Source organism: Haliotis rufescens, unplaced genomic scaffold, assembly GCF_023055435.1.
Source record: "Haliotis rufescens isolate VD_foot unplaced genomic scaffold, xgHalRufe1.0.p SCAF_4, whole genome shotgun sequence".
Taxonomy (NCBI): Eukaryota; Metazoa; Mollusca; class Gastropoda; order Lepetellida; family Haliotidae; genus Haliotis; species Haliotis rufescens.
In genome coordinates this window covers 45,908,766-45,936,250 of record NW_025964112.1, presented here as the reverse complement: position 1 = coordinate 45,936,250, position 27,485 = coordinate 45,908,766, and the positions used below count along the sequence as shown (strand labels likewise).

The 27,485-nt window shown below is 40.1% G+C and overlaps 1 protein-coding gene across 1 annotated transcript in view; it reads left to right on the top strand.

Moving 5' to 3' along the window:
• Positions 1-4,003, top strand: part of LOC124152101 (homeobox protein Hox-B1-like) — a 37,369-nt gene extending 33,366 nt beyond the window's left edge. Inside the window, exon 2 of the mRNA XM_046524857.2 lies at positions 134-4,003. Coding sequence (XP_046380813.1) covers positions 134-471 — 338 coding nt within the window. The 3' untranslated portion in view covers positions 472-4,003. The remainder of the gene's footprint in view (positions 1-133) is intronic.
• Positions 4,004-27,485: the final 23,482 nt, after the last annotated feature.

Sequence of the window (27,485 nt, the reverse complement as noted above, 5' to 3'; positions counted from 1 at the left end):
TCACAGTTTGCATGGAGTGTTGTCGCTTTCAGATCGCTTTTCCCCGTCACCAATGATGTATCTCTCAGTCAGACAGAATGACGTATCATTCATCAAAAGAATTGATTTTTTTCTCGTTCTTTTCTTTTTTCAGCTGGGAAACCTGGCGAGTATGGATACACAGCACCATCACAGCAGCAGCAACAGCAAGGAGGAGCATCGGGCCGTACCAATTTTACAAATAAACAGTTAACGGAGCTGGAGAAAGAATTTCATTTTAATAAATACCTCACACGCGCAAGAAGAATTGAGATAGCGGCAGCGTTAGGGCTCAATGAAACACAAGTGAAAATCTGGTTTCAAAACCGGCGAATGAAGCAAAAGAAACGAATGCGAGAGATACAATTCGAAAAAGGCAATGAGAATTCATGCCAACTTGGACTAGAAGGCTTATCAGTTCCCACGTTAAGTTTGTGCCACGACGCACGTTAAATATTTTGTGTCTAGCTGTTATATCTATCATCTTTTAATTTCATTTCGTTTGTGTCGAAATGGAATGCCAGCGACGAGTGGAAAAATGCAAATACTGAAATACGTCAGTGAAACCGGAAGTGACGACATGGACACAATATGGCGTCGAGGTAACCGGGTGTGGTGTCAAGGGGCACAACTCTTCAACTGTGTCGACACCATCTTTGAAGTCTACAACATTATTTTCAAAGGACTTTTTCTTTCGCTTGAATTCTTTTCACTAGAACGTGCAGCTTCCTTGCCAGAAATATGCCCATATATGGACAATACTAAACATGTAATGGACGTCACCATGACCAGTCAATAACAAATGAATGTTGTTTGTCATGAAATAACGTTCAGGAAAAGATACCTTTGTCGTTAATTGTCGTTCGGGGGCAAAACATGACAACACTCGTGCGTGAAAGTCATTAAACTGACCCCTTGAATTTCACAAATGCCTTTTCTCAAGGTTTAAAAAAACATCCAACGAGAATCAATGTTATTATTTGGCAACTTATTAGTCCTTTTCAAAATCACTTAACGTCAAATGTGGTGTATGTGAGTGAACGAATTGCCTTACGTATTTTGAAACGATCGTAAAGATTAGGTTCGACGTCATGACGGTCATTCAACCAGAGTGACCATAGACCACACACACCTGTCACGTGACATAAACAATATTCCCACCGATGATTTTTGCAACTGTTTATAAAGAGAACAACTTCATGACAATTAGCTGTATTTCTTTCAGAGACGTGTGTAGACCATTGGTTGATTAATTGTTGATTTTGAATGAGTTAGTGTGACCTTATGTTGCCATGCACAACTATAAGACTCAAACTTCTCTTAAACAATGTTGCGCGCGTTACATCATATTAATACAGCCAGTACCCCTCTTCTCAAAATAGAAACTGAGTGTTTTTGTCAATTGTACTTATGTAGTCAAACGATGTTTTGGGTACAGTTTACTTTTTAGACATTTTTTAAAATATTTGTAACCCTGGGCAAATCTTTAATATTTTTTTCTGTATTGCCGTATTTTTTGTGTTTATTTTATTAATCGAAATTTGTAAAGCGGCACGAAAGATATCGAAATTAATCATATTCAAATGTGTTATTACTTAATAGCATCACATAAATGAGCTAAAACAAACAAAAAAGGTTTTAATGTCCTTAAAACATGGTTTATATATTCTTGTTTACATGGAGCAGCGTTACCACGACCCAAATCATCCTTATATGTTACCTACTCTGCAGCCGCATCTCTTGATTAGTCTGCTTAAGTTCTGCAAAAATATATACTATTTTTTCAAAATACGAGCTGTAATAGATCAATGGTGTATAGTCGTTGCCTCACTTTTAACTTAGAACACAGAAATGGTTGAATGTTTGAATCAGAGTACATTGAAGTTGCGAGCGAAGCATGAGGTGTCGTATGTCCGCCTGGAAGCCCTAAGCGTGATAGAATAGCGGCCAACAATATAGTGTCTGGTTGTGCATGGCAGTATTCCCGAAAGACTGAATGAATTTCTTGATTTTTGTACAGATGTAATTCTTGTTATAATGTCCACTGCATATTACATTCCACGCCTGTGTATAAAGCTGCATGTGTTTATTTCAATGGTGATCATGTCTATTTCGATTATGGTGCTGTAGGTTCGTGTATAGTGCACTGTTCAATGTCTTCATCATCGTGTATATATCACTTAGGTACATGTTGATTTCAAAACAGTCTTAAATAATGCAATCATATCCTCTCAAACTTTTTTCTCTTACATATATAACGAATAAATGCAATTGTTCTAACACAGTATGTCGATGACAAACGACGACGATTGTTTTGTAGGTTATACTGAAAGTAACAGATGTATATGAGAGCTACTTGAAAACATACCTATCGCAGTCATCAATGTATATCGTCATCGCTAAAGTCTTTTTGATAGGTAAATATTTATTTGGCAAGACGTTAGAGGACTGTTTTGAAATTAATACACGAGAGAGGTTCAGGGTCCAGCTTCTAACATCACAGTTTCTTTCTTAGTGTTTCAATTCCTTACATAATTAAACCACGCAATAGAAAGTGTGATTTAAGAATTTAGTGCTCGAACAATATCCTCAGGGCGGTATATAAGACCTGACAGAAAATGATTGCTATCAAAATACCATCTAATGGGTAAAGGCTATCATGTTCCTCATTGCTTCGAAAAAAAATGTTAATTGAATTTTTTATGTTATCATAATATCTTTTAAAAACCGGAAACGGTTCTTATTTGCATGTTTGAGTGTACATTGCCGAGTTTATAGCAAACCTGCTCCGAGCACAGTGGCCAAAAGTCATTAAATAGCTGTCGGATCTCGGCGTGAATTAACAGACATCTTCGATCTTGATTTCACAAAAACAAAAGAGGCCGAAAGCATCCGCGAATTTTATTGGCTATTTCCATAGCGTGCAGGTGCTACTGGAGACAACGAGGAGCCAGCCCTGAGCTTTTTCTTGTGAAATTTGCACCTGGGGTTATGAGATTTTGTAATAGATCTATAATATGGAGTCGTGAAATCTACATCAATGCATTTCACATTTAGGGATCAATCTGAAATAGAAAACAAAACTGATTTCGTTTAAAGTTGTTATTTATTCTGTTTTATTTGCGTTAATGTCGACTAAGAACAAAGATTGTTTACTGATTTCAATATTTCGTTTCATGTCTAGGGTTTTTTAAACTCAAATAGTGTGAAACCGTCGTGTGAAACCATAGTGTGAAACCGTATGATCACATGATTGGGCTCTCATATCGGCAAATGACAAAGTTAAACGAGTTATATTTCTTGTGCAATTCTTAGCATTTAATGATGTGATAATACTAGGAATGATAAATGAACGATTTTATCTGTCAAGGTGTTTCTGTATCATTGGCATGTTCTGGTGTAGACTTCAACTTAGATTTCACTTTTCATATTTTAGTCTTTCTTTAACATAATCATTCTTAATAACCGATAAAACATTAAATACACCAGATCAATTTCGTAATGTACAATTCTAAGTGTGTAATACAATAAAACTGGGGTAGACATATTTTCTCCATCTTTGATAAAACAACAAATAAAAAAATTTCATAAATGTGAAAAACAAAAATAATTCTCATTTTCTTCGCTTTTGCTTCTTATATGCAATAGGTCACATAGTCATGTTTCGTCATTGTAACAAAACTACTCGGGCAACGCCCGTCAAAGCGAAGTGGAGCTCCGAGAGTCGATGCCGTCAAACTACTTTAGGCTTTAGATTTTCGCTAATATAACCACGCAATGATTCTGTTTTAGTCCTGTGCATGTTAGTATTTGTTTACTTTGTGATAGGCGAACTGGTCAGCCTTTGAAACATTTTATGAAGAGTATTGTATGCTCAAACTATTTGAGATATTATTTATTTATACTGTCATATCTGTCAAAATAATTTATATGATATGTCTGGTCAAACATTAAAATTTGCAATATAATAAACCAATGTTAAAAATGTATGTGTTTGTATTTTTTGTCCTGTATGATTCTCAACGCAAATGGTTGACCGAAATTGTTTACCAGTTTTCAACGATTGATCCTACAGCAGAGGGTCCAGTTTTCAATCATCGAACTCTCATTATCTCGAAGTTGGAAGGAGCGAATAGTACTTTGGGATAATCAGAGTTTCGAGATACTCGGGGACGGGGTTACAGATAACTAAACAAATATATACTACTCAAACAAAGTTAAGGAACCCGATTTTTTTCAGAGCGTGAGGAGATGCAGATACTAGGCGTGATCCACACACCGAAAATCATTGTTAAGGCATATCTCGAACCCACAATAATAGGATTCTGGTACACCTAAGGGAAGCAACTCTGTACTGACTTTTCTGACTTAGACAATTTAGGCTCTCGAGACCCCTCACCACAACAGATCAATATAGATGTCCCTTAAATCCCCATGGGTCGTGGAAGTATATTGTTTTCGTGCATTTTACCAATATTGAAATCGAACCTGGGTCTCCGTCGAGACGAAAGAATGCTTTATCCACAGGGCTACCCAATGGCCCATCATATTTATGGAACTTAATATTGTGTATAGAAATGAATTATGTTTTTACGTAGAAGTTTCACCCTGGACTTCAGACCTCACTACTCAAAAGAAGAGAATTCTGCCATATTACTATTGTTAATCTGTCATGCCGAAACAGATTGACTTAAGTAATATGAAAGAATCAGGTGGTCCTTAACTTATTTTGAGTAGTATGAAATTTATATTTCTATACTCGGACAACAAGGGTTGTGGCACAGAATTTCTGCCATTTCGATAAACCTTTGTCGTTGACGTCATACAATGACGCTTCGTTACATAGATAAACAATGATCAAAACGTTTTAGCGCAGAATCAACGAAATTAATATGTGAAATACAATCTTGGTCTTAACGGTCTTGACGTCGGACCGTTCTGAGATAAACCATGAAATATAATATATATCATAAATGTATAAAAAAAGAAAGTATATACTTTAAAAGTAGATTTAACAAAAGAAATATACATTCGTTATCATATCATAACTAAGCTGATGAAGAGTGTCTGAAACACTGCCAAATTAAGGTGAAAAACACAACAATGATACCCTCATCAAATAAATCACCATTGAATAACCATTTCTTTTTTGTTATATTTTAGCCACCATCAAGCATGGGTGTATACTTGATTTTCCCTGGCAGTTTCAATGTTATCACTCTCTGATTTGTAGGCTTTATATTCTTAGAGCATTAAAGAAACAAATCGTAATCAGATAAATGCAAAATACTTCCTAACGTTAATTCAATAAGATGGGGGCGACATTTGTGTGGGGTCCATACCAATAGTTAAAATAATCCTATATCATTAAGCAATTAAAGACGCGTATGAAACCTAATCCGTTATATGAATATGAAAGTGAGCATATTATTTCAGGAATGTTTATTTCAATTTTAATTACATGTTCCCTTTCAGTATTACTAAGGAAAGCCATTGATTAGCCTCGTCCCTAGTGTATATTTTCACAACGGTTAACGAATTTGTGATGATTTTCATTTTGAACGAGCATGGAAACAGAGAGAGGAGTGTTTTCATTGTGACTCACATTTGGCTAAAATGGGTATTGGATGAGATTAAAGATTAAACATGACATTTCTTTCTTTTCCACTTTAAAATTTGTCAACCTGAATTAGCCAGGTCTTCCATCATTGTTGATGTAAGTGCTCGTTTAGCCAAGTTCTGCTAACTGCAGAATAACCATGACGTGTGTATCGAACGCAGCCGCGCTTTTGTATAATAAATATTGAATTTCATAGTCTGGTTAATTTCATAAATCTTTAATCACTTTCGATATTCTGATAATCACATCCTGGAAAAATGATATTTGAAATAGAGAATGACGAGAAAAATTGGCATTCAGTACAATAATTACCTTGAAAATCAATCATAAACATATTAACGAATACCGTTCGTTCACATTGAGGCCTGAAGGGTCAATACGTGAATTGCTGATTGGAGGTTATAGGTCACGTGGTATCCGTTTCAAAGATGGCGCCCGAATCTGGCCATCGACTCGGGGTCTGAGGTTACAAGAAAATGGAGGATAATTTCACATTAAATACAGTCTAGATTTCCATATTGTCCTTGGCAACCTGAGCGATTTTCTTCCTCACTGAATTCACATAAGCGACTGGCGTATAAATTTGTATCGATCCATTGTAATTTGACCTAATACGAAACGCGGGCAAAGGTGAAGGAGCTTTGACAGACGGTGCTAGCCTCTTTTGTTCGGCGCTTTGGGTTGAATCACACTGTCGAGTGACCAGTTCCACTGACCATTTGTCTCAAATAAGAGGTGGACCTTCTGTAGCAATGACTTTGGCTGTGCTGATTTTGTTGCGAATAAATAGTTTGCATTTTTACGGTCATGTTCAAGTTCGATGCAAAGAGTGTGACGTACAATGGTATACGCTGACATATATAACATCTATAACAAAGCGATATGCACGGAAAAATATATTTTAAGACGTATATGCATATATTATATCTCAATAAATGAAAGGATGAATCAATTTAACTTACGACACTGACGATTTATAGACCAGTGTAAACTTGTGTTACTTTCGTTCTTTCTTTGAAAACTATTTCTTTCTTTGTTTTCTTGATGAGAATAATTTTTCCAGTTTTTGGTGTTTATTTAATTATTTACTTTTAACTTTGTGGTTTTATGTTGTGTTTCTGTTGAAATAAAAAAAATAATATTTCTTTTGCGGTGACATTATGATAATGTTCTGTAAAGCATAAAGAAAAACAGCGTTCAAAACAGTGAATTTTATTCACACACCAATAGTGTAAACCTAATTCGGAGAAAGTATAACACCTGCAAGCACACCTGTCGTCCACATTCTGTTTAACAGATCGGAGTAAATACTCACCATCAGCATCATCCTTCACATCAACGCGTAGAACAAGTCATGCTGCTGATGAGGAGTGCCAATACCTTCAGTGACCTGAGGAGACCAGTCTCTTTAATACACACTTGAACTTGTCAAATAATGATTTCAAGAATATAGATGTATTGTACCCTTTGTGAAATAGGTTCCTGTGTGAGTGAGTGAGTGAGTGAGTATAGTTTTAAGCCGCTTTAGCAATATTCCGGCAATATCACGACGGAGACAACAGAAATGGGCTTCACACATTGTACCCATGTCGGAAATTGAACCCAGGTCTTCGGCGTGACGGGCGAACGCCTTAATCACTAGGCTACCCGACCACCCCGTTCCTGTATGATAAACAGAACCTTGTTTATTTCGTGGGTAGAGTGAGTACGTGAGTGAGCAAATGTAACGTTACGCTTATTTGTATTATTCATGTACCTATATCACGCGGGGCAGAAACTGCTATAATCTGGGCGATCGAACATATAAAAAAACCGATCAATCACGTCGGTGTTCGATAAAACGTAATCGACCTGATTGCACATTGCCTATTTCCCACCGCCACCGTGGTCTAGTGGATAGCGCTTCGCCCGACGGGAGTTTAGTGGTTCGATTCGGGGCCGCGTCATAACAAAATAACGTGAAAAGGTTGTACTTGTTGTTACCCTTCCTGGCGCTCGGCATTAAGAAGCTAAAACAAGAGCTGGTCAGCTCGGAGTCACTACACTATGTCTGAGTGGGGTATCCACGTTAAACTGCCGTATGGTATCTCAGTAGACTGGCACTATAAAACCGGCATTAGTCCGAACTAGTTCAGGCAGCCACACACAGAGACACCCGTGTGCGCGCGTGAATGCACGTCACAATTATAAGGGCAATAATCATGAAACCGTATGCGTGGTCCCTAATGCGATTGCTATTATTGCTTAAAATCTACTAAATTAAAAACGAAACATCGTCAACTAAACCATGGAGCAGTGTGAAACTCAATTTATAAGATTTGTTCTTATATAGAAATTTGTAAACAAGTTGATACCTGGTAATATAAAGGGCGGTCGGGTAGCCTAGTGGTTAAAGCGTTCGCTCGTTACGCCGAAGACCCGGGTTCGATTCCCGACATGGGTACAATGTGTGAAGCCCATTTCTGGTGTCCCCCGCCGTGATATTGCTGGAATATTGCTAAAAGCGGCGTAAACCAATACTCACTCACTCACTGGAAATATATAAAGTGACGGGCAAAGGAAACCAAAACATCCATTCATGACTGTTGCTAAAAATGAAACAAAAAAGAAATTGTTTTTCGACGGTGATGTGTTTGAGACGGGAAGCGATCTTAAGTTTGCAGTGTTCCGGTTACTGTTTTCAGCCTGGTAACGTTTTGATGACGTTGTTCATTTTTTTGCAAAATCCAATTTTCACCTGTGTACTTTCTTTTCTCCGGCATTTTATTAAAGCTATAATTGAGTCAGGTTTCACGCTGCTTTCAATACAATACCTGCCGTATCAGGAGTGTCAGCTTGATGTGGGAGGAACGCCCAATGTGATGTAGGTCATGTGTGTGAACCCCGGGATCACGAGCATGGTGCTGACAACAAAAGAATCGCAACCAAGAGCCTCGATCCCACGATCATAGGATCCTGGCATAACTAAGGGACACAACTCTTCAAAGCGAATTGCGGTCCACAAGACGTGGCCGCCCGTGTTTAAGAGAAAGTAGTATATACATTTACATACATATTTGTGTGGGATCGTGAAACGTTTCTCAGCGTTTCAGAGTAGGTGATGGAGTGAGTATGGTTTTACGCCGCCTTTAGCAATATTAGCAATATAACGGCGGGGGACACCAGAAATGGGCTTCACACATTGTACCATGTGGGGAATCACGACCGGGTTTCGGCGTGACGAGCGAACGTTTTAACCACTAGGCTAACCCACCGCCCATGTGTTGGAACATTGTGAGGTGAGGTGAAATTGGGTTTAAACGTCGCGTCCAAGGTTATTGCACTTATATAGTGACGTGCATGCACGTGGGTGGCTGCTTGTGCTAGTCCGGACTGATGCCGATTTATAGTGCGAGCCCACTGAGATACCATGCCGCAGTTTAACATCAATACCCCACAGTATACACAGTATACTGATTCCGAGCCGACCAGTCCTTGTTTTAGCCCATTTATGCCGAGCGCCAAACAGGGTAACAACAAGAACCATCTTTTAACGTCTTTTGGTATGACGCGGTCGGGGATCGAGCCCCAGACCTTCCGCTCTCCGGGCGGATACTCTACCACAAGACCACGGAGGCGGTCTGGAACATTGTGGACCAGTACTAGCCTTTACGCTGACCAGACACCGTACAACATCCACAGATGGACGCATGATCACGGCCACAGCGAGTTCCCTTGAGTTGGTCGACAGAATACATTAACCACAGACTGAAGTCAATACTGATAACAAATGGAATGTTGAAGACCACCAGTGTTAATATTAACCCAATTACACAAAACGTCTGAATAACGTCTGAATACTTTGTTTAGGATATTTTGACGCCATAGATCGATAGAAAGAGAAAGGAATTTGAGAGAAGGAACGACCGCCAACCAAGCAACATCAAGTACAACGAGGTTGAACGTTAAACAGCAGTATCAACAGGATTGGCTTCGGGTTTGGAGAGCGCACACACACGCTGTAATAGGGATCGAACACGCACTTCAGCGGCCATATGGCGATTTGTCAACTCCTTCAATGGGTGCGTTATTTTGCTATTAGATCTGAAGCACTCCATACAGTATCGTCAACACTGTGGACGAGAACTTAGCCCGTATTTAAAGTATCTCCTCAACGTTGTGAGCGCATGCCAACTTTTCGGTGTTAGTTGAGGGCAATTGTCCACACGTAACTAACGTATTGTGACGTCGTACCTGGGACGATATGGTCGCGAACGTCACGTGACTGTTCCACCCCGCTGTCGGTGAAGTCTAAGGCCACGTTGTTGGTTGTCAACAATCTTGCAGGGGATGTCTTTTTTTACAAGGATTCACCGTTTGTGACACGTTTGGTGACCCTTATATTTCCGGGGCATTAAGTGTGACGTACGTAATAATGCGTGGTTGTATGAGAGGCCAACAGCACACTGCATCTGATAGACAGGGAGCTTCCAAACATGGCGTCACTGGATTGCAATTTACACGTTATGGAACTCGTGATGTCTTAATGCATTCGCCGAACACTTCTTAAGTGGACACATTCGAATAAACCATCCCATTGTATTTCTGTTTAGTACCCTCAAAATACAAACGTGATCGCAGTCTATATTAATTTTTATAATAACAAACGATCTTAGAAATGAAAAAACGCAGTCACTTTATGTTGTTGGTTTAATCACAGCATCATTGATAGCCAACTCTCAGATCTCAACTATACAGCATTCTCGTGTTTGTAATGTCTACAGCTACATGTTTATCCTTACTCTTAAAGGCGGATTGGTTTCAGTCAATAACGCCGGAACGACTTAATTGATTTCGATTGCTCGTGTCCTTTCTGTGTCTTTCTTAAATGAGCTCCATCTGGTCTTGATTAAGGAGGGCAACACCGACACGTGCTCTTTCAAGAGGGGTTAATTACACCATATATGTAGAGATGTATAAAAACTTTATCGGAGAGCAATAACAGACTCTAATCGATGAATTAGAATGAATAGCGGACAAACAATCTATTTCGTTTAAAACGTTCGAAATGCTGGCAAACAATCGGAAATTGGCAATGGAAACTGTAAAGTTGTTACCTGTTTAATCTGATTTTATTTTTATCGTACAATCCTGTTGACCCGAACATTAGCGTTTACAATAAAATTTCCGGGCTTTTGACTTGCCTTTGCATGTGTTTGTGACGGATACGCTCACCTTTTCGAACTCCAGGTATCATCATTTGTTTATAGTGATTCGTAAATACATGCATATGATGCAGTCCGAATGGTACTATGGACTTTGCTTCCAGCAGAGCTTTCTTTTGATTCTGGAAATGGTTTTGTGGCTTTGTCAAGTTAACGAATCATTGGTTTTGAATATGTTTCTCAAAATATTTTAGTTCTTGCAATATCGTCCGAATTGTGAGCTTTTCGATGTAATGAGGTCCTGTCTGACGAGGTTTCGCTGTAGACAAGAAGCTTAGAAGAATGGTGTCTATGGTAATATCACGGTAATAAAGAGGTAATTGGTCAGCGGCAGCATGTTGGTTCAAGTGGTTTTGTTGTATAATGGTAACACTAATTATCAGCTCGGGCGTGTTCATGTAAAACATCGGCATACTATATTCAAGATCGACATTTGGGGACATTTCCCATTTTGACGCAATATTGACCAAAATCAATGTCCGATGTCATTCCCTTAGGTGAATAATTGACTTGCCTTTGCATGTGTTTGTGACGGGTGTCACCACCTATTTGACTGTGATCCACGAACACATACTCGTGGTAAATTCGGAATCGTACGGTGGATTTTAGCAGAGATTTCTCATGATTATGAGTCGTATTTATCATTAATTATAAACTTGTGAGATCGTATTTTTATGCGATTATGTATGTTTTGCAAACATTTAGAAATTCCATATCGCCTATGTGTTTAATGTTGGAGTACGTAAGTAAATTAACAAGAAATGTTTTCCGTCATTTGTAACACTCATACACATTAGAAAGGTAAGCTTTTTATGAGTGCGAATGACTTTGCTACTTGCAAATTAAATGTATGTATTTAATAATAAAGGATATGACCAATTTCAAAAATGATATGACTAACTTTAAAAATGATATGCACGATTTCGAAAATGATATGATAATTTCCAATGAAGGCCAAACCTAAAAGGAGTCGAGTGAGTGAGTGAGTGAGTGTTTATAGCATAGCGCCGCATCAGAAATTTGGCAGCTTCTCGCGCCGATAAAAAAAGAGTCGCGGGAATAGAATATTTACAAAACCTTTAACCGATCACGAACTCCCACGGTTTTCTATGAAAACCAATTGCATTAATTATCCGTATGTGTTTCATAATTTGTCAGTCTATCTCCTAATGATCAGGTATCGAGCACCAGGGTTTACCACTAGTCAAACATTCTCATTTGAATACGCCAACGTTACGCTTAAGGGATACGTCTCTGAATACATTTATATCAAATATGCCATCCCGTGTATTATATTAAGAAATAAAACTGATTGAATCTGACACGGTCGCAGACAAACAACGCCATTTGATGAACCGAGAGAAAAAAGTGGCAAAAAATAGCCACCATATTAAAGGGAGCCCTGCGAAACATGCAAGGTGCCGTTTTGTGCCATCCCATTTGGGTATTTGGAATGCAAAATTACAGAGAAATTATAATCCTAGAACTTTCCGTCTAAATTACAAATTCAAATGGACTTTATGTTTGTCACGAACTGTAAAAAACATTTCAGCGTTGTGTAAAAAGTTTTTGTCATTTTCTGAAGGGTAATTAATCAAACCTATAAACTGTAATTTGAAAAATCCTTTGGGTGTTTCAACCGTATAATGAAAGACGATGTTCTGTGTTGGTCAAGCCCTCCGACACCAAGTCACGTGCGATGGTGATAATACCCAACGAGCTCTTTGAGTAGATGATGAGAAAGCTGGTCATTCTTGTTTGATTACTAACTTTCGTTTTACTTTCCGGAAACAAGTTATAATTTCATAGCTAACTAACGGTTTAATTTCTTCTCGTGTGAATTAAATCTTCCTTGTATTTTCACAAATATGTTTCTTAAACTTTACCCCAAAAGTATTAATACACGAGCATCGCATGTATAAACACAACCAAGAGAAAAACAAATAACAATGCAATCTGCTTATACTAAATACTAATAATGATCGTTCCGATATCTTCTTTGTTTTTATAAGAGTATCTTGTGAATTTAATTTTGTAACAGAACAGTCGCAATCACTAGACCCATATGGTAGTGGTTGTCGTAGTTATAAATATCGACATAGAAAAACTAATTTAAAAGCAATTAAACGGAGGTGTTTATAAATATATTAAAAAATATAAAAAGAAGTACTTTCGAAAAACTAATTTAAAAGCAATTAAACGGAGGTGTATATACATATATAAAAAAATATGAAAAGAAGTACTTTCGCCATGCAATCGTATTTCCATGATAAAGCTTTCAAATTTCCACGAGTTTATGTTCGGTGTGGCATAGACTACATGTATTCCAACATATATTGCTGCTTTATCGCTGAGTTTATTTGTGTATATTTCTGTTCAAGACGGCACAGATAAATTACTCTCCTATAAACTCGAAAATATTTTACAGATAGCAAAGGATTGTGATTATCGCTCAACACTGCATCAGCAATAATGCTGCTATTTGCGCAAAATAGAAAATGCAGAGCTGACTATACATAATAGTTAATATGTCTCAAATATTCCAATCACAATTACAATTAATTATCCAAGCATGCAATTTCACTCTAAAATTCGAGGCGGCCCTTTGGTTATACATTCATTGTACATTTACGTACAGCGGATACTCTCAGTAAGGTGCCGTTCCTGGATGAATCGTTCTGATTAATATTAGATGGATACCTCGACATTTCCCATGAGTTAAATATGGACTCCACAACAGTTATCGTAGTGAATATGGGTTTCAAGACGAATTAGGGGTTCGTTTGGATTGAAAAGTATCATTCAAATTTCTTAACCCACATCTTTAGCTTTTTCATCAATATATTTGATACAGTTTGCTTGTAATTTCAAATTTTCAAAATCATTAAATTGTTTGATATCATTGTGATATCATTCATTTTAACATAAAAAGACAGCAAACATTGGTGGTTTATGACAATATTCCTATCATTCCGTGTAGAAAATGCAAATTATTCGTGATTCAACTCTGTCGTTGTGTATTAAGTTCGTCGTACATTGCATAAACGAACTTATTTGACGTTGTACAACAACCTCATTTAACATGGCGAACGTTTTTTGACAAATACTGCTCACGATACGTACTTTAGAAATCACAAGAAGAACAATGTGCTCCACTTTCCCGTTTCCTTTGATAATTGAATGCAATGGTATCAGTATAAGTATTTTTTATGGTTGTTCAATTTGCGAAAATGCAAATTAATCTGATGGTTAGAAAGTAAGATCACAGTTCAATTCATTAAAAATATCTTCCATTCTAATACAAAGTGGACCGACTAACAAAGGTTATTTTAAAGACAATGTTGAACATGTGCTTATCACCCCCCATCCCCCCCCCCATCTCCCCCCCCCCCCCCCCCCCCCCCCCCCCCCCCCCCCCCCCCCCCCCCATCCGAACGAACCCGGGAGTAGAGGGCGGCCGTTGCGTACGTGACGCATCTTTGTTGCCGACGTCAGCGGAAAAGTTCGGCCTTCGTAAAAATCTGAAGACAACTCCCAAGTGACAAGGCGAAACATGTTCGTTTCGGTTTGGAACATGACAGGTAGGTTTTGTAATATTCCGTAGGAGAAAAAACAAGATTTGGGCCTGAGAAAACAATGAATGATGAATTAGGTAAAGAGAGAGTAGCGAGCGCTTGAGGTGAAGTGACACAGTAGCGGGACTCATTAAATCAGCAATTTGGAAGTTTTTTTGTATTCGGGAAAATCTGGACATGATAGTCTCCGTTTCTTGCATCCGGCGGGATATTGAGGTAATTGATAGCAACAGCACAACGGTAGCCATTGAATAAAATGCTTATAAGTGTTCGTGGGTTAAATATGCAATATCGTGCATACAGATACTTTCCTGTCTCTTCCTTTGACAAAATTTGAAACAGGTTTTTTGACGATGTCCGAATTGTTTTCAGTGTTTAAAAAAACTATTTTAGCGTAAACAGGGTAGTGTGGTGGATGTGGTTGGGGAGGGGGGGGGGGGGGGGGGGGGGGGGGTATAGGCTTCAAGGACACATTATCCAAATGTTACCGTTTATTTCTTTATATGTTTTGGAAACGGAACTTATGGATTGGTTATTGTGACGAAATTCAGCTGCATCGACCAATAGTTCTCAAAGCAAACTATAGCAGAAAACAGTACCATTTTTCTGCGTTAATATATGATTTTTTGATGACGTGATGAGGAAGATGAAGATGATGTTGGTAATGATATTGTTCAGAAATGTCCTGATTGTGTTGTTGATGGTGGTGGCAACGATGACGACAACGATGATGTTGATGAAGATACTATGGTGAGGGTGATAATGATAGTGATGCTGATGCTGAGGATGACGACGACGATGTTGTTGACGGCGACATGTCGATGATGAGGAGGATGACGACACTACTGGTGGTGAGGAGGATACTGACGATGACGATAATAATGATGATCAGGATGATGAAAATAATGATGATGAATTTGATGAAGTTTCGGAAATTGTTGTGTATTCGTTTGTCAACGATGCGGTACGCTCGTGATACCAATTTCACATAAACATTCTAAAAATACCACACGCATCCACAAGCACGCAAGCTGTGTACAAAACCCCACTAACGTTAACGCGAGGTTGTCTTTTCAGCGTGAAATAGCTGAAATATTTACTTCATATCATCCCGGAACATGTCAGACAAAGAAATGTTACAGCAGCAAAGCGACCGAATCTCCGTGCCTGCCATGCATTTTCTTGCCATGATTAGACGGGCTTCAGTTCCGTGTTAGTCGACGTACGTCCAAGGCTCCGTCTCTCATTGTAGCCTCGTCAATCTTACATAACAAGGTGCTGGAGGCGAGTGTAATGGACAAGGAAGTGACTGGATGTTGATGCCTGTCATTCCATTCTATCAGAACACTCACAATGTTCCACGGTGAAATAAACAACCCGGAAGTTCTATACACAACTGAGACTGGAGCTGGGGTGTGGGAGAAGACCCGAGGGTAGTCGTACATCTGCATCCGTGACCATGGAACGAGTGGTGCCGAACACTGAATGTGTGCGAATGTCCTAGGACTATCAAATAAAATCGTCAAAACCCTTTCTATATTCACGAGGCATCTCTGTTAAAAGCAGAGTCCATTGTACGATTCCGACTATATAATGAACATGTGTTTATGAATCACAATCAAATAGTGATGATACCAGGTGTTCGCGAAAAGGTGATCGTATCACTGGTGGCACCCATCCGAAACACATTCAAAGGCAAGTCAATTGTTCACCTGAAAGAAACACGGGTACTAGTAGGTAATAGCATTGGACATCACTTTGGTCACGGTTGTGTAAAATTTGGAAATATCCTCCACATACCTACCTTAAAACGTTATGAAAGCATGGATGTCCCTACTGGAAACAGCGGGGAATGCCCATCTTTGCTGATGCTATCGACGACTGATATTCCTCTCCAAGACAGGATTATTTACTTTCCGCCGTGTCGTAACTAGAATATTGCTCAGTGTGGCGTAAAACAACATTCACTTCAACTTCTTCAAAGATTCAAGGATTTCATTTTTTTAGTTTCTTCTACCAGACGATCCTATGAGTACAATAAAACCCATTTCTGGTTCCCTCCCTCCCTTACTCACTCACTCACTCTGCTGGACGATGACAACGTTGTTGATTCCTCTAAGAATGATGTTGTCCTCGGTGATGGAAAAGCACGCACGCACGCGTGCACACACTCGCGCACGCACGCACGCACGCACGCACGCACGCACGCACACACACACACACACACACACACACACACTGAAGTAGCTTTCTCTCCTTTGTTTCCTCCCCAGTTCTACCTGGACACGCGGGGGCACGGGTGGCCCAGTCGTCTAAGGCGCCGCGATTCGCTGTGCAGAGTTGCGTCCCTTAGGCACGCCAGAAACCTATGATTGTGGGTTCGAATCCCGGTTCACGCCGATTATGTTTTTAGCTTTGTCAGCACCATACCCGTGGGTTTCACCGAAGTGGTAAACGTCTGAGACCTGCATCACTTCGGGCTTTCCTCCCACATTAAGCTGACACGCCGTGATATAACTGGAAAAATGTTAAAAGCGGCGTTAAACGCAACTCACTCACTCACTCTACCTGGTCACTATTGGTTACCCATCCTTTTCATGAGTGTACATGTACATCGGGATGTCGTGAATTCGAATCAGCTGGAATATAATTTTTATTAACATTTTGAATAGAACAAACACGAAAATCAACAACGCAGTAATGGGCAGTGTCGTGTAGGGCGTGTGGTAAGGGGAAATGAATGCGTGGGAACTTGTAACAGTGGCGATGACACGATAGCGATTATGCACTCAGAAAAAGGGATGGTAACAATCCATGAGCACAATCTCGATGTCACCGGCCCACGCACAACGAACTGGGAAAGGTGTGCTAGCTATCTCGTGTAAGCTGTCTCGCACAAAAGTACACATGCCTTCAACGAGTCAACACACAGTGCATTAACTCCTATAACACCTAAACACAAAGTTATACACATCTTGTCGGTTAAAACGCCGTTATATCAATGATAAGCTTTAGTGGTCGTACACATACTCAATTATCTATTTCTCTAAATCCGTTATACTAGACTAACACTTAGTCAACTGAAAACTGTCTTTGAAATAATAATACAATTTTTTTCGAAAGAACCTTTCCTCTTCTGCTGTTTGCTGTTGGAATCAAGCAAACTAGACTTGGTTAGTTTGATCTAGACTTTCCTTGGCGTTTAGTAAACAAAATACAGTCATTGTGCAGGACTACCGTTACCCCTGTTACAGTCAACGTGCTTTACTGTTTGACAAAACCTTTTCAGATATAGCCACGCCATATCATGATTGGAGACAACGAGACTGGTCACTTTATGACCATGATGGGGATCGAGCCCGGTTCTTCAGATTAGGGGGCGGTCGGGTAACCTACTGGTTAAAGTGTAAGCTCGTCACCCCGAAGACCCGGGTTCGATTCTCGACATGGGTACAATGTGTGAAGCCTATTTCTGGTGTCCCCCGTCGTGATATTGCTTGAATATTGCTAAAAGCGGCGTAAAACCATACTCACTCACTCACTCTTCGGATTAGATGGTGGTGGGATAGCCTAATGGTTAAAGTGTTCGCTCGTCCAGCCCCAGACCCAGGTTCTATTCCCTAAGCGGATACAATGAGAAAAGCCCATTTCTGGTGTCACCCGTCATGATATTGTTGAAATATTGCTAAAAGCAACGTAAAACCGTATTCACTCACTCACTCACTCTTTGGTGGAGAGCGAACGCTACGCCACCGACCGCGATCGTGAATTCATGAATATCCGACTTTCAACAAACAGATATCATCTAAATGTAAACGATACCAAAGAAATCTGGTTATTTAATTTATGTCAATATTTCTCTCTTCGCGCTCTGTGAGAACTAAAAAGAAGCAGCTGAAACGCATTCGGAAACCCGAGTCAGGTGGCATTTGCGTGATATTAGAAATACAAATATTAATGAAATTAATAACAACACGACGTTTATGTTGCGGTGAGCTCAGATAGTGGAGACATTTAATTAAGTGTAAATCTCAAAATATATTAACACGAAATATAGAATTCCTTGTACCAGAATCTGGACTGTCCCCTGCTGTTGGTTTTGTAAGAACGGAAGCACAATTGGCTGCAACACTTGGTCTCTGTACTGCACAGCGTTCAGGTTTCCCTGTATAATCACCAAATCAGTCTTCTGATCTCCACAAATACCGCCCCACACCATGACACCTCCCCCGCCGAATGGATGGACCTCTCGAACACACGCCGGAGCCAAACGTTCCACTCTGCGTCGAAAAACTCGTTCTCTGCCGTCATTTCGAAACAAGTTAAACCGACTTTCATCAGTAAACAGCACTCGACACCAATTTCTCACTTGCCAGCGTCGAACCTGCCTCGCCCATCGCAGTCTCAGGCGTCGATGTTGAGCAGTCAGTATCATTCCTCGGAAAGGACGATACGCTCGAATTCCAGCAGCACGAAGTCGTCGTAGCACTGTACGTTGGCTAATGGGATGTCCCAACGCTGTTGCTGCCGTCGCCGTCGCCGTTACGAATCTGTTTCGCAGGTGAATGAGCCGTATCTGACCGTCTTCCAGTGGTGTTGTCACTCGGGGTCGTCCGGTTGTAGGCCTGTCCTGTGTCCTCCCTGTCTGCCTTTACCGTTGAATCAGCCTGGCTACTGTCAATGGTGTACAACCAAACCTTCTGGCAATTTGGAACTGTGTTGCCCCCATTTCGGCCATAACTCTCTCTGCTCCTGTGACAGTCGTGGCATTTCTTTTGTGTGCTTTCATCACGTGTGGTTATACCCTGCAGACGAACGCATTTATACAGCTAACATGCACGTGCAGTTTATGCCATAGGCGGGAAACCTGTTTCACCATTTTTTTTGTCACCGCACGAGCGCCGTCAAAGGTGGCGCGTTCGGGTGAGGTGTTTTTTGGTACCTGTTCCTGGGCAGTCATGTTCCAAATACCCACTTTCCACTAGTTATCGCTGTTTTTAGGAAAATTACAAATTGCCAACCTATAATTTCTTTTGCCGCTTAGTTTATGTGGACCAACTAAGTAACATGAATATTAATATTGATATTTGCCCAAATATGGGCATTGTTGACATTTTTATGCATACGCATTAACAAAATGTTCCTCCTGTTCTTGTGTGCGCAAATATGACAGCAGCAACGCTCAATATCTTTTTTAGATTTTCTTCAACTTATGATAATTCAAGAGCAAAGTACAACTGTAAGAAATCTTTCAAAGTCAAAGAGCGCCGCACTTTGAATCTCGGACAAAGAGTCGATCACTCGACCGCCGTATTCCCGGCTGTGCATTCAAAATGGTTCGGTTTCCTTGATCTGTCATCTGAATTCATATCGTGTCCGTACCATTTTGGAAGAGAAATTCAGAGTGCCTCAAACAATGTACGACTTCGTAGAAGTGACAACTCGAGTCTGCTTGCTTGTCGGTGACAGCTTCAAGCCAAGGGCAAGGTCACCATTGGAATAAGAAAAGAGAACTGTGACAGACAGCGTTTTACGCAAGAGTGAGTGAGTGAGTTGGGTTTAACGCCGCTTTTAACAGTTTTCCAGTCATATCACGGCGTGTCAGCTTAATGTGGGAGGAAAGCCCGAAGTCATGCAGGTCTCAGACGTTTACCACTTCGGTGAAACCCACGAGCACGGGTATGGTGCTGACAAACCTAGAAACATAATCGGGGCGAACTGGGATTCGAACCCACAATCATAGGTTTCTGGCGTGCCCAAGGGACGCAACTCTGCAAAGCGAATCGCGGCGACTTAGACGACTGGGCCACCCGTGCCCCCTTTTACGCAAGAGATCAATGGGGAATGTTATAATTTAGTTCACATTTGTGATGTTTCGGGGTACAAAATCAGAAGTCAGGCACACTTCCTTGGTGCTCTCGAATGTTTTGTATCGGAGCTGCTCACTTTGAGTGATCAATCTGATCGTGCAGTCGTGTATGTTCATTCATAAACAAACGCCTTCGTAAACAGTCCCACAAAATAAGCTTCGAAGGGGACACTGAGGCATCCAACGTACGTCTAGATATCTGTCCAAATAGTTTAAACTGACTTCATTTCAGGACGCTTAGCCTTTTTCAATAAATCAAATTGAAAGTCGCGAAAGTGGTCAGGTGATCCCACTCACAGACCACGATCTATCGATCTGTAGCCGTAAATGGCGAATGGATACAGCTCGATTATATATAATGTCTGTATTAGCTCTATGGATAACTAACATATAGAATGCAAAGTGTTTGTAGGTGACTCTTATCTTAATGAGATTCCTTCCGTTCTGTCAAGTGAGAGAAAATTTGTAAAAAGTTGTTTGAATGAAAGTTGTTCCAATGAGACGGAGGTCACGGTTATACAATCAAAACGAGGTCAACCTTGCACCACGGATTAAGTATCACAACGTGTGTTATAATTTCTTTAACCTGGCAGTTGTTTGTTTTGTTTGTTTGTTGTTTAACGTCGCACTCATCAATATTCCAGCTTTATGACGGCGGTCTGTAAATAATCGAGTCTGGACCAGACAATCCAGTGATTGAAATCTTGAGCATCGATCTACGCAATTGGGATAAGATGACATGCATCAACCAAGTCAGCGAGCCTGACGAAACTGATAAGCATAGTCGCCTTTTACGGAAAACATTGGTGGCTGAAGACCTATTCTATCCCGGATATTCACGGGTCAACCTGGAAGTTAATTTATGATGATATATTAGTCGTTTTAATGGCGTCATGGGTAAGTGAGTGGGTTAGTGAGTGAGTGAGTGAATTTAGGTAAACGCCGCCTTGGGGATTATTTCGGTAATATCACGTTTCGGCTTAATGTGGGCAAAAAGCCTCGGTATATACATGTACTTTTAGCACTATGGTGAAACCCACCAGCGGTGACATGCAGAGTTGCGTTCCTTGGGAGTGCCAGGACCCCTTGACCAAATTGTTTAACGTTCTACAACCTGTAAATCATTATCACTTGATCTGATATCAGTTAATCAGACTAAATTATTCATTCACTCCACCTGTACCAAATGCATTTCCCTCTATTATCTATGACCACTCGCATGGGCTTAATGGAAAAACATGATAACAGACTGTGTTAATTCTCAGATCATTGAAACTGCGAGTTTTGATTGGCAGAAACAACGTCGTGACGTCATCGCAAGACACTCGGGGAAATGACGAAAGACATTTAATCCATAGCCCATAATATTATTCTTCAGCGTCTGACAGACATAAAACGAAATAGTTGTACTAATAATCTGTGATTGAAGTGTAGCTGTCAAGTAGCACCCAAAAAAAGTAGACATTTCATTCGTGATTGACACCTCAATAGTTAATTCTACGGCAGCGGCGCAAGAACCGTGTCTGATTTCACTTGTCAGCTACATGAGATTGAAGTGTCCGTTTATTATTGCAGAGGCTCGGGTAAGTCTTAGCAAGAAACGCCAGTCGCGTCTGGGCCTCAAACTTATAAAATGAAAAGAAATCTACACCTTTAAATGACATGAGCTTGAAATGAAAATGAACGATTTCAATATCAAATTAGTTTTCATTAATATAGAATGAATATCATATTCGAAGCCAAGGCGATTCGGGAACATGTGAAGCGTAATTAGAGTTGTGTTTCAGATTTGTGTTGATGAGGTCGTGTCTTTCTCTTAGAAGTGTCATGTCAAAAGGATGAGATGAAATTGTCGGATATAAACTTGGAAGACACGGTGACATTGTTTAGAATATCGGACAGTGAGCAACGACAGCAAATGTTACAACTTTGGGGGAAGATGAGTAGGTGATGATCATCGTCATTATCATCATGATGATTGCGTTAATGTTAAAGATTGATGATGATAATAGTGAATATCATGAAAACAAATTTAATAATATAAATGGCGATAACGAATGAAACAATATTGATTATTATACTTTTACATAGACTGCAATAATAATACTGACCATATTGATGATGATGATGATGATGATGATGATGATGATGGTGATGATGATGATTGTGATAATGATTATGATACTGCAGTCGCAAAAATTGAATATTGCTTTTGAACAACAAACAAACAAACAAACAAACAACACATTAACCTCAAGGGGTTCAACTCCATGGACCATAAACACCGGCCTGCTATTACAATACGTACCGATTTATAAACTATCAATGGTTTAATATATATTGTTGAGAATCAGTTGTATATTCCCCCAAACAATATCTCGAAATAAATATATGTAAATGTTGACATTTTCAATGCATGTATATGTTACTCGATCACCTTGGTAATCACCAGATGAAAGAAATTTCCAAAGTCTCCTTAACTGTTTAAAAACTGTTGGTAGAATTTGCAACAAATCATTTCAAATTGGTATTTTCTAAACCGGCGGGCTTAAGAAAACTGGATCTGACTAAAAATATGACAAACGTTGTCGTCACTAGGCTGAAAACAGTCGCCCAAACACAGCAAACGTAAGCTCCACATCACAGCTATGACACCCGTATCAAATACATCGAATACCCATTTCTTGTTAGTTTCATCAACATGGCGTATACTTTCTTTTACCCGGCAGTTTATATGGTATTTTGTTTGTTTGTTTGTTTGTTTGTTTGTTTGTTTGTTTAATTACAATATATGCAATATTCCTGCTATATGACGGCGGTCTGTAAATGATCGAATCTGGACAAGACAACCCAGTGATTGACATCATGAGCATCGATCCACGCAATTGGGATACGATGACATGCATCAACCAAGTCAGCGATCCTGACCACTCTATCCCGTTAGTTGCCCCTTACGACAAGCCTGTGTTGCTAAAGACCAATTCTAAGAACATTCATGAAAATATATTTAGGTTCGCATGTCACAAAAACTATGGTTATGTCATACATACATATTAACATGTACATGCATGGTTGCGCAAAAAGTGTATTTCATCGCCATTATCTCACAAGACGAATAAATGAAATATTAACAAAGTGCACAACTAGCTTTATGTGAATGATACGAAAACGAGATTAGAGATGTGAGTTAGACACCTTTTGTGATGCATGACGGCGAAGATTTCACGAGACAGTAAGCGGCTGGACCCGAGATTAACGTCCGCTAATCCAATAGATTAGCAGTATAATGCATGGACTGTCGAGAGCCTGGCTAAACGCCGCGCCATAGCTGGTCACCTTGAGCGCAAGGCAACCACAGATTCGCCGGGGTCCGGTAAATTATTCAGACAATGGGGACTCGTTTGAGCGCAAGAAAAATTGGTCTTTCGCGTGTTCCCACGATTGTCGCAGAGCGAGATACACGAAGACTGTGCGTACCTGACACTGGGTTCCTGGGGACAAGACATCAGCTTAGGGGGAGGCGACAGCGGAGCATGCTTCAGTAGGCTCCAACTCGGGAGCTATCGGACTCCGATAGGCGCGTATACTTGTAACATGAGTGATACGAAAACTGGGACTAGTTCCACAAGGTAACTCAGCTCCACGACTGTATCTCTTAAAGCATCTCTGACAGATCGACGGAGCGCTACGATCGCTTTGAAGAACAGAACGAAACATTGTATTTATTTCAGAGCGTGTATATGTTTTACGCCGCTTTTAGCACTATTCCAGCAATATCACTGCGGGGGACACGAGAAATTTGGCTTCACACATTGTACCCATGTGGGGATCGAACCCGGGTCTTCTGCGTGACAAGCGAACGCTTTAGCCACTAGGCTACCACACCGCCCCGAAAACTTTAACCAACTTGTTCCTCATTTAAGGTAATAGACAGCACGGTGGACGACGGGGTGGGGTGTTGTTATCGATGTTTATTTGCATGTGAACTTGGGGCGGTCGGGTAGCCTAGTGGTTAAAGCGTTTGCTCGTCACGCCGAAGATCCGGGTTCGATTCCCGACATGGGTACAATGTGTGAAGCCCATTTCTGGTGTCCCCCGCCGTGATAATGCTGGAATATTGCTAAAAGCGGCGTAAAACCAAACTCACTCACTCACGCATGTGAACTTAGGATGAAACGAACATATTTTGTGTCTCGGCGTTAGTTATACCCGGTGGTTCTTTTCTACGTTTCAGTTTATATTTTAGTTGAAGTGATCAAAACCAGAGACACCCTTCCTAACAGTTAATGGCGATTTGACGCCGCTCTTGGAAATGCCCTACTCATACCACGGCAGATGACAAAAGACATGGGCTTCACACACTGCATACCCATGTCGGTCTGTGTCGGTCTTTGTCGGTTGGTGTCGAGTACCAGTTTATTTCCGGATTTTAGTACACAAGGGTAGGCAACTCTAACTACGCATCGCCATGAAGACATGTTTTTAGGTTACACACACACACACACACACACACACACACACACACACACATATATATATATATATATATTAGTTATTTAAATAACTTAGCTTTCAACAGCTATCCATGTACGAGTGTGCACATATTTGCACTCTAGCAGCCATAAAAAAATGACTTGCCTGACCAGCTCCTTTTCCGAGTACAGGAAGTTAACCACACCACACTCAGTTCCGCACCTAATGTCACCTACTTGAAAATATCTGTGGTCACATTCAGCATAAGTCATCCTGTTCAAAAAGACAGCACTAAATATAGAAAAAACATTGTCAGTTGTAATTACTGGATGGATGTACATTTCAAAAACATAAAAGTCTTCAATCTGCACTCCAAGAAAAGCTGCTTGTTGAACGACAGATTCTGATTCGGTGTAGTGGAACCTGGACAGCTAGTGGCCGTCCACACCTGCATCCGGTGGCGGTGTGTGTGTGTGTGTGTGTGTGTGTGTGTTACAATTTGCTGTGCAGACTTGCATCATTGGGCATACCGGAAACCTATGATTGGCTTGGAAACCGGTTTGCCCTGATTATGTTTTTTATAGGTTTGTCAGCACCATACCCGTACTCGTTGGTTTCACCAATGGCTTCACCAATGTCATAAATGTCATCACTTCGGGCTTTCCTCCCACATTAAGCTGACACGCCCTTCTCCAACTGGAATTAGGTTTAAAGCGGCGTTAAACCCAACTCAATCAGTCATATACGGTGACACACCCAGAACAAGTCCAACTCATGTCATCTTGATTTTCTTAAACATTCTTCAACAACGAACGTGAAAACAAAATTGCTAAAAAAAACACTGACATCAAGTTTGCATGTAAAAATACAAGTCGCCAACGAATTATTGAAATGTGTACTGATGTCTATATCAACTTGAAAAGGAGGTGCAAATGTGTTTCATGATTTTATCGAATACTACACGTGGGACAACATTTTCAATTTAATCAGTCATTTAGTCCCCTGAACACTCAGAATATCTCTTTCTAAAGTTGAGTAGCATACATATCAATGCTCACCCGTGAAGATCCGGGGTAGAATAGGTCTACAGCAACCCATGCTTGCCGAAAAAGGCGACTATACTTGTCGTAAGAGGCGACAAACTGGATCGGGTGGTCAGGCTCGCTGACATGGTTGATACATGTCATCGTATCCCAATTGCGTGGATCGATGCTCATGATGTCATCCACTGGATTGTCTGGTCCAGACTCGATTATTTACAGGCCGCCATCATAAAGCTGGCATATTGCTGAGTGCAGCGTTAAACAACAAACAAACATGTCAATGCTAGAGAAGTGTATAATGATGGTGATGAGGAGGAGGAGGACAACTTTTACAAACGCTGCCGCTAGACGTATACTGTAGCAACACCCACAACAGGCTTTGTTCGTTCTAATGATATGTTGATAAACACGAATCGATTTCGAAACGTCGATTGGGTGTCGTTTCAACAGAAATAGTTATAAGCACTACATAAAGTGCACTGTGCCTTGTCTGGATGACTGTATGGGGACAGTATGTTAACAATGCGTCTTCAACGAAAATAGCTACAACAAACACCGGACTTGCACGTGTATTTTTTTACGAAAACGGAAAAATATATAAATCACGAAAAAACACATTTCATTTGATTCATGGTGACTGCAGTCCGCACTCACCATCCCTCACACAACCTCCCGCGGTCTAAAAACAATCTACGAATATACATGCGTTTCTCTATAATTAATCTCAACCACAACAGATTCTAGTTTTCCCAGCGTCAACTCACACCTGTCCTAGATGAGGACTTTTATTTCTCCACTGACAGGCGACAAGCCCACGATTGTATCAAGCTGACGGAGCCAGCACGCCTCACTGAATGCACAAGTCAACATGGGCCTTCTTACATCTTCAGTGGGAGGGGAGAGAGAGGGGGGGGGGGGGGGGGGGGGGGAGCACATCCTGACCAGGTGAACAAAGGTGACAGGGTACAGTCCTACCGTGGGGGACATCATAGGGAAATGGTTAACATTTTTAATTTAAATATATTTTATTATAGAAAATCAAATGGAATAGGCACAAATATCACACTTTCGGGGCCTACACCTATATACATTGTGTGTATGTATAAACAAATATTGTACATTTGTGATTAAAGATTATAACATAACATAACATCGTATGATTAATAATGTCAATACGGACACTGTCACTTATGGAGTAATATGGATACTAAATATAGGTTTCGTTTATTATTTCGTTGTTTTAAATAGCCTAAAGTTGTTTTTTGGAGTTATCGTTTCTCTTAGTGTTCCTTCTTTCATACTTCAAAAATAATTTGAGACCATGTTTGCAATTAAATCATGTGTCATACTTTTTGGAGCTCGTTTAAACAAAGATTAATGAAATGAAAGTTCTATACATATTTTTCCTCTTTGATGATTTATATATCATTATTTGTATGATATAATATCATATTTAATTCTAATCTGTCACTGTCATATTTGTTTAAATAACTAACATTCGTCCAACTCGTCCAAGTTAATACACAGTATGTGTTGCAATTTGTGGACAAGCTTAAGGCAATCGCTACATTGTACATGTATAACATACCGTCACAGTAATTTAATAATAATGATAATAATATTCATAATAATGATAATGATCCTTTTATTATCGTCTTCACCATGCTTGTGGTTTTGACACAG